Below are 12481 nucleotides of genomic sequence, written 5' to 3' on the forward strand. Positions count from 1 at the left end.
TGGATAACGTTGACGGTTTAGTGGCTGTGAACAGAATGTAAATGTACTATTTATCTAGCCCTTTACAGCCACCTCTAGGTGAGCCAAAGTGCTTTACAGAATAAAACATACAGAAATACAACATACAATCATAAGACAGAGCAAAAAATAAATTTATTTGATTTTTATTTATTTTTGTACATATAAAAAACAACACTTCAAGAGAAGTTAAGAAAACAAAACAACAAAACAAAGAATTTCATCCTTTAACATTTGATATCTTAATTTACATGTGCAAAAAAGGAGTAGGAAGAAGTGTAAACTTTTTTAATCCTACCCCCATTCACTAATCATTTAACCCATATTTATAAATACTCACACACTGTACTCACACTGCTAAATAACAGTATTATTATCATTATTATATACTGTAATTATACTCACACACATTCCTATACATACATACACATAGTTGAATACTTCTATATTTGTACACACATGCCCATATCAATATTTATATAAATATACTTATTTACATTATACTGTCTCTATTAACTGCATCTGCTCTATATGTATATATCTACTTACACACATAATCACACACACACACACATATATATATATATATATATATATTCCTATACATACGCATACACCCATACATACCTACATATATATATATATATATATATATATATATGCCCATTTCTGTACATAAATATACACAGATCTACCCATTCACCCCATAATGTTATCTGCAGGCCCCTAAAAGCCGCTAAACCCCTTCCTCTTTGTACCTCGTGAAAATCATGTTTTTACATTTGTTTTTAAAATGGTTAATGTTTGGACATTGTTTTAATTCTGAATCCATTCTGTTCCATAGTTTAACTCCACTGACTGATATAGAAAATCTTTTCATTGTTGTTCGTGTTCTACGAGTCTTAAGATTTAGAGTAGGCTACTCCTTAAATTATACCTCCCCTCTCTGTCATAAAACATTTCCTGTAAGTGAGATGGTAATAAGTTGTTCCTAGCTTTATACATGAATTGTGTGGTTTGGAATTCCACTATGTCAAAAAATTTTATTATTTTAGAATTGAAGAATAAGGAATTGGTGTGTTCACGAAAACCAGTATTATGAATGATCCTGATGGCTCTTTCCTGCAGTATGAATAGTGGTTGCAGTGGTTTTATACATATTTCTCCAAACCTCTAAACAGTAACTTAGATAAGGCAAAACCAGGGAACAGAACAGAATGCGGAGTGATTTGCTATCCAGGAATTGCTTTGCTCTGGCCAGAACTGAGATGCCTCTAGATACTTTGTTGTGGATGTGTTTAATATGAGATTTCCAGCAAATCTTGTCATCTATAATTACCCCAAGAAATTTAGTTTCATGTACTCTTTCAATGTTTACACCCTCAATCTGTACCTGTGCTTGATTGTTTTTATTGTTTCCAAATACCATCATTTTTGTTTTGTTTAAGTTTAATGATAACTTGTTATTGTCAAACCATTTTTTAATTTTGCCGAATTCTGAAGTAATATTGTCCAAAAGTTGCTGTAAATTCTCACCAGAATAAAATATGTTTGTGTCATCGGCAAATGGTATGAATGTCAGTATTTGTGATATTTTACATATGTCATTGATATACTGTAGATCAGTGGTTCCCAACCTTTTTTCCTTGTCCACCCCCCTACTTGTGTCTAAGACCAGCCGGGCCCCCCGACCCGTACATACTAGCACCAAAATAGTCTTTAATTGAAAAAATGAACATTAATTATGTTTTTTTGATACATTTCTCTTTGGTTTACTCTGTATACATATGACTTTGTTTTTCTCCAATATCACCAATGTATAAAATACGCACAAAAGAACATAAAAGGACATACAAATATTTGTGAAAAAGGTCTCTTTTAATATGAGACCAACATTTTTTAAATTTTTCCTTTAACAACCTGTTGGATTAGATTAAATGTTGAGTAATGATATAATAATAAGGAATGAAATCATTTCCTGTGTTTGTCACCAGTGTATAAAAAACACAAAAAATATTCAAGACATTCATAAATTATTCCTAACAATGTCTTATGAATGACTCATTCGCAAATATAATTTTTACAACTGCATCATTTCAAAGCAGACAAAGTTTCGCGCCTCCCCAGAGATCTCTGGCGTCCCCCCAGGGGGGGCCCAGACCCCAAGTTGGGAACCCCTGATATAGATGATAAACAGTTTAGGACCCAACACTGACCCCTGGGGGACTCCACACTCAATGTCCAAACATTAGAATAAAATAAAAAGAATAAAAAGTGTCACCACACTACTGGGTATTAAAAGCCATTCTAAATAAATAGGTTTTAAGCCTTGATTTACAAAGGCCCAGGTCAGAGATAGTGCGTAAGTTAAAAGTTTATTGTATTGTTTTATTTTTTTGCTGTGACATGAGCAAGGTATGCGGGACAGTCCCTGCCGTCTGAAATGAGATCCAACCCGTTCAGACTGTGACCGCCTGAACCGGCTCTCCGACAGCAGCCCCGCCGCGGCCGCACGTCTCACCTGTCGCTGATTAACTCCCCTCTCCGCCGCGCAGCATGGAGACCACGAGATAATAATAATGCCTAACGTCGCGCCTCAGGTCAGCAAATACGCCCCTAGGCGCTCCCCGGTCAGGGACGGCTGTGCCTTGACCGGGACAAGGCTGAGGCTGCCGGAGCGAGCCCCCGGGGACACCTGGCCGCCGCCGCCGGGCGCCAGGATGCGCGTCTCCAAGGCCAACAAGGGCGCGCCGGTGCGCGCCGTGCGCCGGCACCCGTCCCCGCAGCCGCCCAGCCTGGAGAGCCTGGAGGCGGCCTGGAGCGACAGGGCCAGGGGGGCGGCCACAGACGCGGTGGAGGGGCCCGGAGAGGGCCAACACCGAGGCAGGAAGAAGGGCTTCCGACCCCCCGACGTGAGGACCATCTTCTCCCCCGGGGAGAGCGACCCCAGGGTGGAAGAGGAGTCTGGAGAGGGACACTTGTTCCAGCCCGGAGGGGAGGACACCTGGTGTGATGTGTGCTGCCACTACATCTTCCAGCAGGGACTCACTTGTTCAGGTGAGTGAGGAGGATATTTACTGAAAATATGGCTTTTCTTTACCAACTCATGGGAAACTCATGTTTGAGATGACGACAGCAAGAACAAATATTAAAAAGAGATGGACATCAATTAAGGCAAGATAAATATGGAATAGTTGTGACGACCTAAACATGTGCAGTTCTATCTACAAGTTTAAGAAAATGTTAAAGAAACTATTGTAAATAAATATAAAACACTATAAAGTAGGGCTGTGCGATTAATCGATTTTAAATCTAAATCGGATTTATTAATCAAGACAATGTTAAAAAAAGGAAAATCGGAAAATCGATTTTCCTTTTTTTGCAGCTGGCTGCATTACAGACAGAGCTCGTCTAGTCATCTTTGTTTGGTCAAGAAAATTGTAAATGTTGTCACTTTACTAAACTCAAGGAGGATTTACAGTATCTTTCAATTGCACTTCATTCCCAACAGGGAAATGTGATTGCTATTTTTCTTTAAAAATAAAGATACAATATTTGAAACAATTTATTCCATTGTCTTTTGTAGTTTTACCAAAAAAAAAATCGAAATCGAAAATCGGGGTTTCAGAGAAAAAAATCTGGATTTTATTTTTGTCCAAAATCGCCGAGCCCTACTATAAAGTATATTATTAAAAACATTCTAGAATGTGAAACGTCAATTATATATTTTGTCTTATTTATTTTTTGTCTTCTTTATGCATTGTTTGTTTCCAAGGATTAATGCTAATGTTTCAGATTTAAGCTGATCACAAGAGAAAAAGGGGTAGGCACTATAAACTACAGCTTCAGCCTACACCTTTTCGGTAAAAGCAATGTTCATTTTAAAGACAATTCATTCATTTATTCATTATATTATGTTCTTGATTTCACAACAAATCCATCACCATTATGTTTGACACCAAAAGTGGGCTCATGCCTGATCAAATCAAATCAGATCAAATTCCTGACAGAGAAGCATCTCGGTCAAATCAATCAGATGAGACACAACTTCTTGGTCGTAACAGGTTATCTACTTTTACTAAAAAGTTGAGATGATTGGATTTCTAGTGGCCTTAAACAAAACCCTCTGTACTACACATCTGAATTATAACGTTGATGCTGAATTTTTATGATCAAAAGAGTCTATTTCAAAAGAATAGCTTATTACATGATACTTTAAAATTTGCAAACCGATGTCTGTTCCTTTTTGTCATTGCAAATGTTACATTTACAGAAGTGAAAGCACAACAAATGTGATGGATTTCCTTATTTATGTTTTCTTAAATTGATTAAATTCTTCTCTGGATATTTTAAAAACATACTTAAAATCTGGGCATAGTGTAAAATATTTTACTAACCTGCATTCTTGGTTTAAACTTGAAGGCTTAAAAGTGAAGATTCAGTTGGTTTTCAGTGTAAATTTGCTCATGGGCTAAAATAAGCAATGTGAGGACAGATATCTTCAGCAGGTAGTTGATAGTTGCTTTCCTATCCTTGTTTCACCAGTATATATCAATATGACCATGGTTATATATAAATTAGACATAAATGGCAGAAATATGGGTCAAAATAAATTGTGAGTAGTCTGTGGTGCACCTTGCTTCTTGCTGTGACAGGAATAGGCACCTCTAAGCCCTGAATAATGCTGAAGCAGACCAGTGAAATGAATGAAATAGTTTTATCAGTGTGATTGCAAGTTCGTAGTAGCAATAGAAAACATTAAGTTTATTATCTAAGTGTCCCATGCATGATAACATGACAGGAGTTATGTCTGTTGTAACCGCGCTGTAGATGACGTGAAAAAGAAGTATTTTGAAATGTTCAGCAGCTGGAATGTGGGTGGTATGCAGTTGGACAAGTTCAGGTTTAAAACACAATGAGCTTGAAATAGTCCTCGAGTATAAACGTAAGATTTCCATCTGAGTCTGGTAAAGCCTGAAAAACTATTTGAAAGAGGAAATACAGAAAGAAAACTTTCTTCTTCCTCATGCGCTGGGCTCCATGGTGTTCTGTTTATCTTAACTATTTATCTAACCTTTATCTGCAGTGCTTACATTTTTCCCATATAGTCTGTTTCATGTATTTTATATCATATAGGTTGATGCTAAACAACAAAAATAGATTCTAACAAAACAAGATTTTATGATTACTGATTGCAGGTATCCGTTACAATTACTACTGTAGTCCATAATTCAAAATACTTTATTAATCTGCTAAGAGAAACGTCATCTGCTCTTAGATCAGAAACCAGAACGGCTGCTACTCACATCTACAAAGTACATACTTTTACTGTTTATAACAGTTCCGTCTAAATATATATAACATTTATTCTACAAATGGCAAAACATGGCACGTGTAACACTTAATGTATATTGCTGCAATTTAACTGACATCATACAGACTTTTATTCACCCATTTTCACCCATCTTTTCAATCTTTGCCCAAAAATATTAGATTCACCATCAAACTTCTAACGACACTGTTTCCTTGGTGGATGGACCTTAAGAGTCAGTGATTCAAACAAAAATTCAAACATGAACAACATTTTTGTAGTTTGGCAAAAGAAAAAAATTAAAAAAAGGAGAGGTTAACTTAGGTTTTTCTACCAAAGGCCCTTTGAACTTTGGAAATATAACAAGTTACATGTCAAAATGTTTCAACATGCAAATGTGTAAAAACTAGCTATATGTGCATACAATTCGTACATAGGTAGCACACATTTTATTTACAATATTCAGAAAGTCATAACTTGCCAGAATCATTTCTGCCTGTGGCCATCAAACTGTACAGGTCCTCACTTGAGTCAGCAGGTTTACTGTGGACTCTTAATAATGTGCAATAACTACATCTATGTGCAATATTCTATATTCAGCTGTTGGTAAACTGTTGTGTTATCTATCAAACTGCAGTTATATAAGCAAAATGTACATATTTTAGTGTTAAGATACATTTTATACTTACTTCTTTAAGACTTTTGAACGGGAGCATCTGTAACTAAAGGCACTTTCCCCTCAGAGATCAACAAAAGTATTTCTGATTCTGATATGTTTTATATGTAGAATATTTTACAAACTCAGCTGATCATATCAGATTCAATAGCGGTTTAATATTTAATGCTAATGCACACACGAAACAAAAAGGCCAAAAGATTCAGAATTTCTTTTTCTCCCGCTGTCTTCATCCATTTAGTTCCATAACTTCATTATGTTTGCAGAGAACGAGCCTGGACAATGCACTCTTTGTTTCCTCATAGTTTTACCAGTTGTACTGATGGACTTCATGTTTACAGACTCTCACTGTGAGCTCAAAGCATCTCTGCACTTGAGAGCCACTCAGGAAGCCATAACTCTGCAAAAATCTTAAGCAAACCAATGAACTTCCTCAAAATTACGAAAGGACAAACTTTTAAGCTCCACATCCACAGATGACTGCTCTGCATCAGTCACTGGTTCACTTATTAACAGACACAAATGGTCACTTATAAGCCAGCTCAGCACCAGGTGTATTGTTCAGTTGAATATTAATCCGTCCCGAGGAGCAAGTTTGTGAGTGCTGAAATGTTCTGGTTTTATGTATAATACAATCCACGCTGCAAAATAGATTAAATAGTCAAAATTCAGCAAATTTTATAATTTAAGTGAGTTAATAACAGAAAATGCACTCCAAAAAGCCTGAACACTGAGGGGGTTTTGAAAGTGATAATTTAAAAGGCAATAAAGATATTCATTGCATCAAATCGTTTTATTTTATTTTGAAATAATTTACACACATTCTTTCCTGGAAATAAACAGGAAAATGAATATTGCAGGTCTGTAAAAACAAAAACTTCCATATTGATATTCCTTGATTACAAAGAGGTTGCAGGTTGTTTATTTCACTCTGGATGATCAATTGTATTGTGGAAGGTTTATGATTGCAGTGTCCTTTGGCAATATTGACACTTTAGACTAACATTTTACAAAAAATGTTTAAACGTGTTAAAAGGACACTCTGCAGTGATCATTAGTGGTCTGTTGTGGTGAAATTATGCACAAGTGTGGCAATTTTTGTGAATGGACTTGAAGATAAGTTTATCATTTCTGAACTTAGCAGCTCAGTCCTGGTCAGTTATTGACAGCTTTCAATTATTAGGGGATATTTAAGAGGAAATTCCAGTGTTGCAATTTTAAATCATCAAAGTATTTTGATGATATATCTAAATATATGGATGATCATGATGATGGCTATTATTTGGTAACTGAAAAATGCAATTTGTGCAATACAGTCTAATAAAAGATTAGTTACAATCACCAAATACAATCACCAAAGATCTTGAATTTGTGTTTCAGGAGTTCAGAAAGTTTAAAATGCTTCACAGAGTTAAAACTGACAAATGGTTCAAAGATCTGAGGCTAAAAAGTAATTTAAGTTTAAACTGGCTGTGGAATAAAAGCTTCAGTCAGGACATCTAAAAAGCTGGGGCTCAAGCCAAGGGCAAGAAGGATCAAAACAAATGAAAAGGAAAAACAATCAAAAGACAAAAGATTAGATTCAGAACATTAAAAGTGGACAGCATGACAAACAGCGACATCATGATTAGAGTTGGATGTCTGTAAGTTTTATGCTCTTCAGCGGCCATTGATCAATGTTACACGTAGATGAAGTTACCTTTAAATCAATCAACATCTACAGTCATGCAAAAGTTGGTAACTACTCTGTAATCCTGTCATAAAAACTTTAGTTATGTAATATGGATGATGTCATCGTTGGAGTCACAAACTGGATGCAGCTAAGAAATAGAAAAGCCAAACTACTTTTGACAATTAAAACTTTTTTCGTATGACAATCAGTGAGATGAGGACGAGGATGAGACACCCCACAGAAGTACGAGACTTGGCAACTTGTGTTCACTGCACCCACAATTTTTGCATTAAAATGTACAAAATGTTGGCTGCCGAAGCGAACAAGATGGTTACCCTAACATTTGGGGTTCAGATTTTTAAGTTTCTAGTATGGAACCAACATCCACATTCATCTGTAGTCTTCTATAAATCATAAGGACATAATTTTTGTTAAACCCCAAAACAAAATAACTCAAAAAGAGTACTCTGTGCTTAGTAACATGATGGACATGCCCGTGATTTCTAAAGCCCTGAATTCACTGAAGATAAATCATATTTATCATCAGCGTTACATAAGTTAGAAAACACAAAAAAGTGAAATTTGGCCACTTTAACTTAAAGGAGCTGTATGTAAGAGCAATAATAAAACGAATCATAAAATGACCCTGATATGTCAACAGACATTTAAAAATCATGTTCATTTCAAATACTTATGTCACTGACAACAGCACTCAAGCCAGGATATTCCAGTTTAAAAAGAGGAGTTGCAGCCCTCAACTGATGCTTATGTTGTCATTTTTTGTTTTGGCCTGAAGCTCCACCCTCCACCTATCTCCCAATCACCAAGTCAGTATTGTTTCTGAAGCTCCACCCTCCACCTATCTCCCAATCACCAAGTCAGTATTGTTTCGGCATCCGGGTTGCCAGCTCGGCTCTAATTATGGCAGCCATGGCAGCCTACGTTCCTGCTGCATTCTGCAGCCTACCTGGCAACCTCTGGTCGGGGGGAGGAGGGGGAGGGTACACGCCGCTCAACAATATTTTGAAAGTGACTGCAGTACCAGTTTTGGCCATTTCTTACAGACGGCTCCTTTAAGCTTGCGTTTTAGAGATTTTGAATTTTTAGAATAAAAAGGGTTTTTTTTAGAATAAAACTGGTTCACTTGCATTTATTTCTCAAATTCTGACCAAACTCTACCTCCTATATTGAAGTATGTGTTAGGAATGAGGTTGGAGCCGGACCCAGATGAAGGAGAGAGCAGGAGGCAGGAGTTCTAAAAAATGATGATTTATTTTAATTAACAAAAAGCGCTGCTTTGCAGGATACAAAAAACTAGAGCTTCACACAAGGATCAAAACTACAAAACCAGGCTCGGGAAAAACACAGAGGGAGGAAACAATACGGACCAGCAGGGAGCAAGGGAAAGACAAGAGCAGATATACACAAGGGGTAACGAGACACAGGTGCAGACGATCAGGGCTGATGGGAAAAAGGAAGGTCCAACCAGAACTTAAACACAAGGACACGGACTTCAAAATAAAACAGGAAGGGTCAAACCGTGACAGTATGTTTAATATCTTTTCAATTATAGATCATCATTGAACACATTCAGAAGGTTTTGAGCTTGTTTTTTTACACCGTGTTAACCATAAATGAGTGTAAAATATCCATCCAACCATTTTCTATACCCTATACCAGCTCATTACAGGCAAAGCATGGGAGAACATGCAAACTCCTGCTGGGAGTCGAACCAGGAACCTTCTTGCTGTGAGGCAACAGTGCTAGCCACTAGGCCACTATGTTGCCCTGTCTAACTAGTTTGTCTAACTTAGTTTTTTTTCACTTTTCCTTGTTTTCAATTTGGTTCAAGTACCCTTGAATTGGTGTTTTTCTGAAATGTGCTATTCAAATAAACTTGTCTTAATGCGAGTACAGTAGCTCATGATTCAATACTAACGTCTGTGAGTGGGTTGGCTGACTCTCCTCCTGGGGGTCTCTTTTCCTTTTTTCTCCTTTTCAATGAGGTGAAATAACAGAAGCCTGTAAACAGGGCAGAGTTGCATTAGAGTTCATTAGTCTTTACTGGTCAAAGGCGCTTCTGCTTTCCACTGGAATATGTTTTCAGTCTATCCTCATTTTAAAGAAGCAAGCACTTAGTTTTCTTTGATTTCTTTGATTTCAAATTTCAGATTTCAGATTTCATGAACTTTGCTGCTGCCCAGCTCAGTTTATTATTAAGTCGAGAAGTTCAAAGTCAGCAAAGTAGGACGAGGGAGATCTGCTCAACTCTCAAAAAAATTAGACCAGATATTACGCAACTGAATTAAACAATTCTTTTAAAGTTGTCGTGCCATTTCAACAGATTCAATTGTTGGTTTATTGATAGTTTAGTCTTTCTAGATTATGTTTTATTAGAACATAGATAATGCTGTTATAATGGCAATATGCCCTTCAGTGTCAAAATGTAACCCAGCCAACCAGAACTATTTATTTGGTAACATTTCTCATGAAGAGAGTATTATTATCCCTCCCATTCACAGCCATCTCCACCAGCCCAGAGCACATTTAAGCAGTTGCAAACAGGCAGCTCATACAGGAGCGTATAAGTTCAACTATTCAACACTACTTATATGGTGGCAGAATTTCTAATAATGTCTTTGATCAACAGGTTTTTACTGCCAAACTGACCAAAGTCATTCACCTCCTACTCCACAACGTACCATTTTGGGTGTCTTTTGTCGACACTAGTGTGATTATTGCTCTGCCTACTTCAAATAAGTCATTTCTTTGATTGTCATATGCCGCATCCCTGTCCAGCGGTGTCCAGAGGTAGTTTCTTTTGCATCCATTGATATTCCATCCATCCATTTTCTATACCCGCTTAATCCTGTGCAGGGTCACAGGGTTCTGCTGTAGACTATCCCAGCTAATTTCAGGCAAACGGCAGGGGTACTAGGTCACCAGTCCATTGATATTGCCCTCTTGAAATCTAAGTAAAGTGCAGACGAAACAGATCAATTCTTTCTATTGATGAGGAAATATGATTAGGTTGTGCAACATGTGCAACAGATGGCTTAAAGAGGAATGGTGAGTGTTAGGATCGCAGATAGTGCCCTTAGTTCCCACCAGAAAGCATGGAAGTGAAACTGTTTGAACTATTTACATGTTCAAATAGATATATTCTCCTATCATGTTGGGCTAATGACTGAAAAACGTACAGGAAAACCAATTAAGGCATTACTCGGGTGGATGTTTGTGAATTCAGGACGGCTGCAGCGGTCCAAAATCATCCGTGAGCAGGGACACCATGGAAGAGTTTCACATTATTGAGGCTCATTTGAAATGTCTGTGAGAAATACTGAAGCTGATTGTCTAAAGCTCTTTGGTACAGTCTGTCTCTGTGTGTGTGTGTCAGCTGCCGTCCTTTTGTTTGTTCAGTCGCCTCACAGTTTGGCTCTAAAGACACAGTTAACCTGTGACATCTAATGACACACACCCACATTGGTGCCACAGACACGAATGGGGGACTGTGTGTGAGAGAGAGAGAGACACACAGACAGAGAGAGATATCAGTGCAGAGCAGACCACAGACGGAGACGCATCATGGATGACTGCAAAGGTTGATTTTGTGGATCAGGTTATCTTTGCATGGGATTACCATCTTGAGCAGAGTGCGCTCGTGTGCGGAAGATGAGAGTGATGGGGTTTGCCAAAAATAAAGCCGCCAAAACTGCGAGGAGGCTGTCTTTGTTTTTCTATCGCTTTTCCAAAGTGATGCGACGCTCTGGACGTCTAGAAGTCGGCCTGCTGTGGAGGAACTCTGGTGAGTTTTGAGTCTCCAGCACGACTTTGAGACAACTTGTAGTCCTGACTGCCCACCTCTCTCTCTTTAAGTTCCTTTAGTGGAAATATGCCCTGGGTTCTCACCAGGAGTTTACTGTGAAGAAGGTTGGAAGAGTTCTCTTATACCAGGAAACAATCCTTTTTAAAAACACAAAATGTTATGGATTGCTAAAAGAAAAACAGGTTAAATTGATTTGTTACATTATTAAACCTTGGTTGTGTGTGTGTTAGTGATGGTGGTTATGTACCCTTTGTAGCTTCATTCTCTTTATTCTTAACAGCTCAGGTCTTGGTTATATGATCACAAAGGAAGAAAGAGAGAACAGTAGAATCAGGCAGATGGCTGTCGTGTTGCACCTGTCCTCAGACACACCTGTTTTTGTATGCAAAAGTTCCTGCACCAAACACAAACCATTATCGTGTTTGCCTTTCTGGAAGCTAAAATGTTCCAATAATCCAGATGTTTACAGCAAAATTACCTTATTGTCAAAAGAACTCCTGCATTTTAAATTTACTAGTTACAGAGTAAAGACTCAGATCAGCTGATCCTGGATGAACCGAGGCGGAGGCTCAGGGGGGATTGTAGCCCCCAAATAGTGGAATGCTTTATCAGTAAATATCAGACCCACCTTTCCTGCCAGGCTTTTAACCCAGTATGAGATGTTGACTTTAACTTTAATTTTTATCTCAATCTTATTCATTTATTTTATTCCTTATTTCTATCTTTTTGTTTTTAAATTTGTGTCTTTTAGTGGTTTAAAGTGTATTTTACGTTCAGCACTTCAGTCAGTGCTTGCTGTTTTGTGCTTTATAGATAAAGTTGGCTGGGCTAAGCAAAATAAAAGATTGTTTTTTAAAACTGCCAGTAGATTTGAATCACTTGGTTGTCCGACACAGACCCGTCTTATGGTTAATAAGGTCCTAAAAAGCTGTAAAAGGCAAACTCAAAAGATATATAATATAAACTGGTTGCATTTAA

General features: G+C 37.6%; 1 protein-coding gene across 1 annotated transcript in view; it reads left to right on the forward strand.

Moving 5' to 3' along the window:
• The first annotated feature begins 2531 nt into the window (after positions 1-2531).
• The window catches only part of rassf3 (Ras association domain family member 3), a 79149-nt gene continuing 69199 nt past the window's right edge, over positions 2532-12481 (forward strand). The window contains exon 1 of the mRNA XM_061714102.1: positions 2532-3075. Coding sequence (XP_061570086.1) covers positions 2598-3075 — 478 coding nt within the window. The 5' untranslated portion in view covers positions 2532-2597. The remainder of the gene's footprint in view (positions 3076-12481) is intronic.

The sequence above is a fragment of the Cololabis saira genome, chromosome 23 (assembly GCF_033807715.1).
Source record: "Cololabis saira isolate AMF1-May2022 chromosome 23, fColSai1.1, whole genome shotgun sequence".
Classification (NCBI taxonomy): domain Eukaryota; kingdom Metazoa; phylum Chordata; class Actinopteri; order Beloniformes; family Belonidae; genus Cololabis; species Cololabis saira.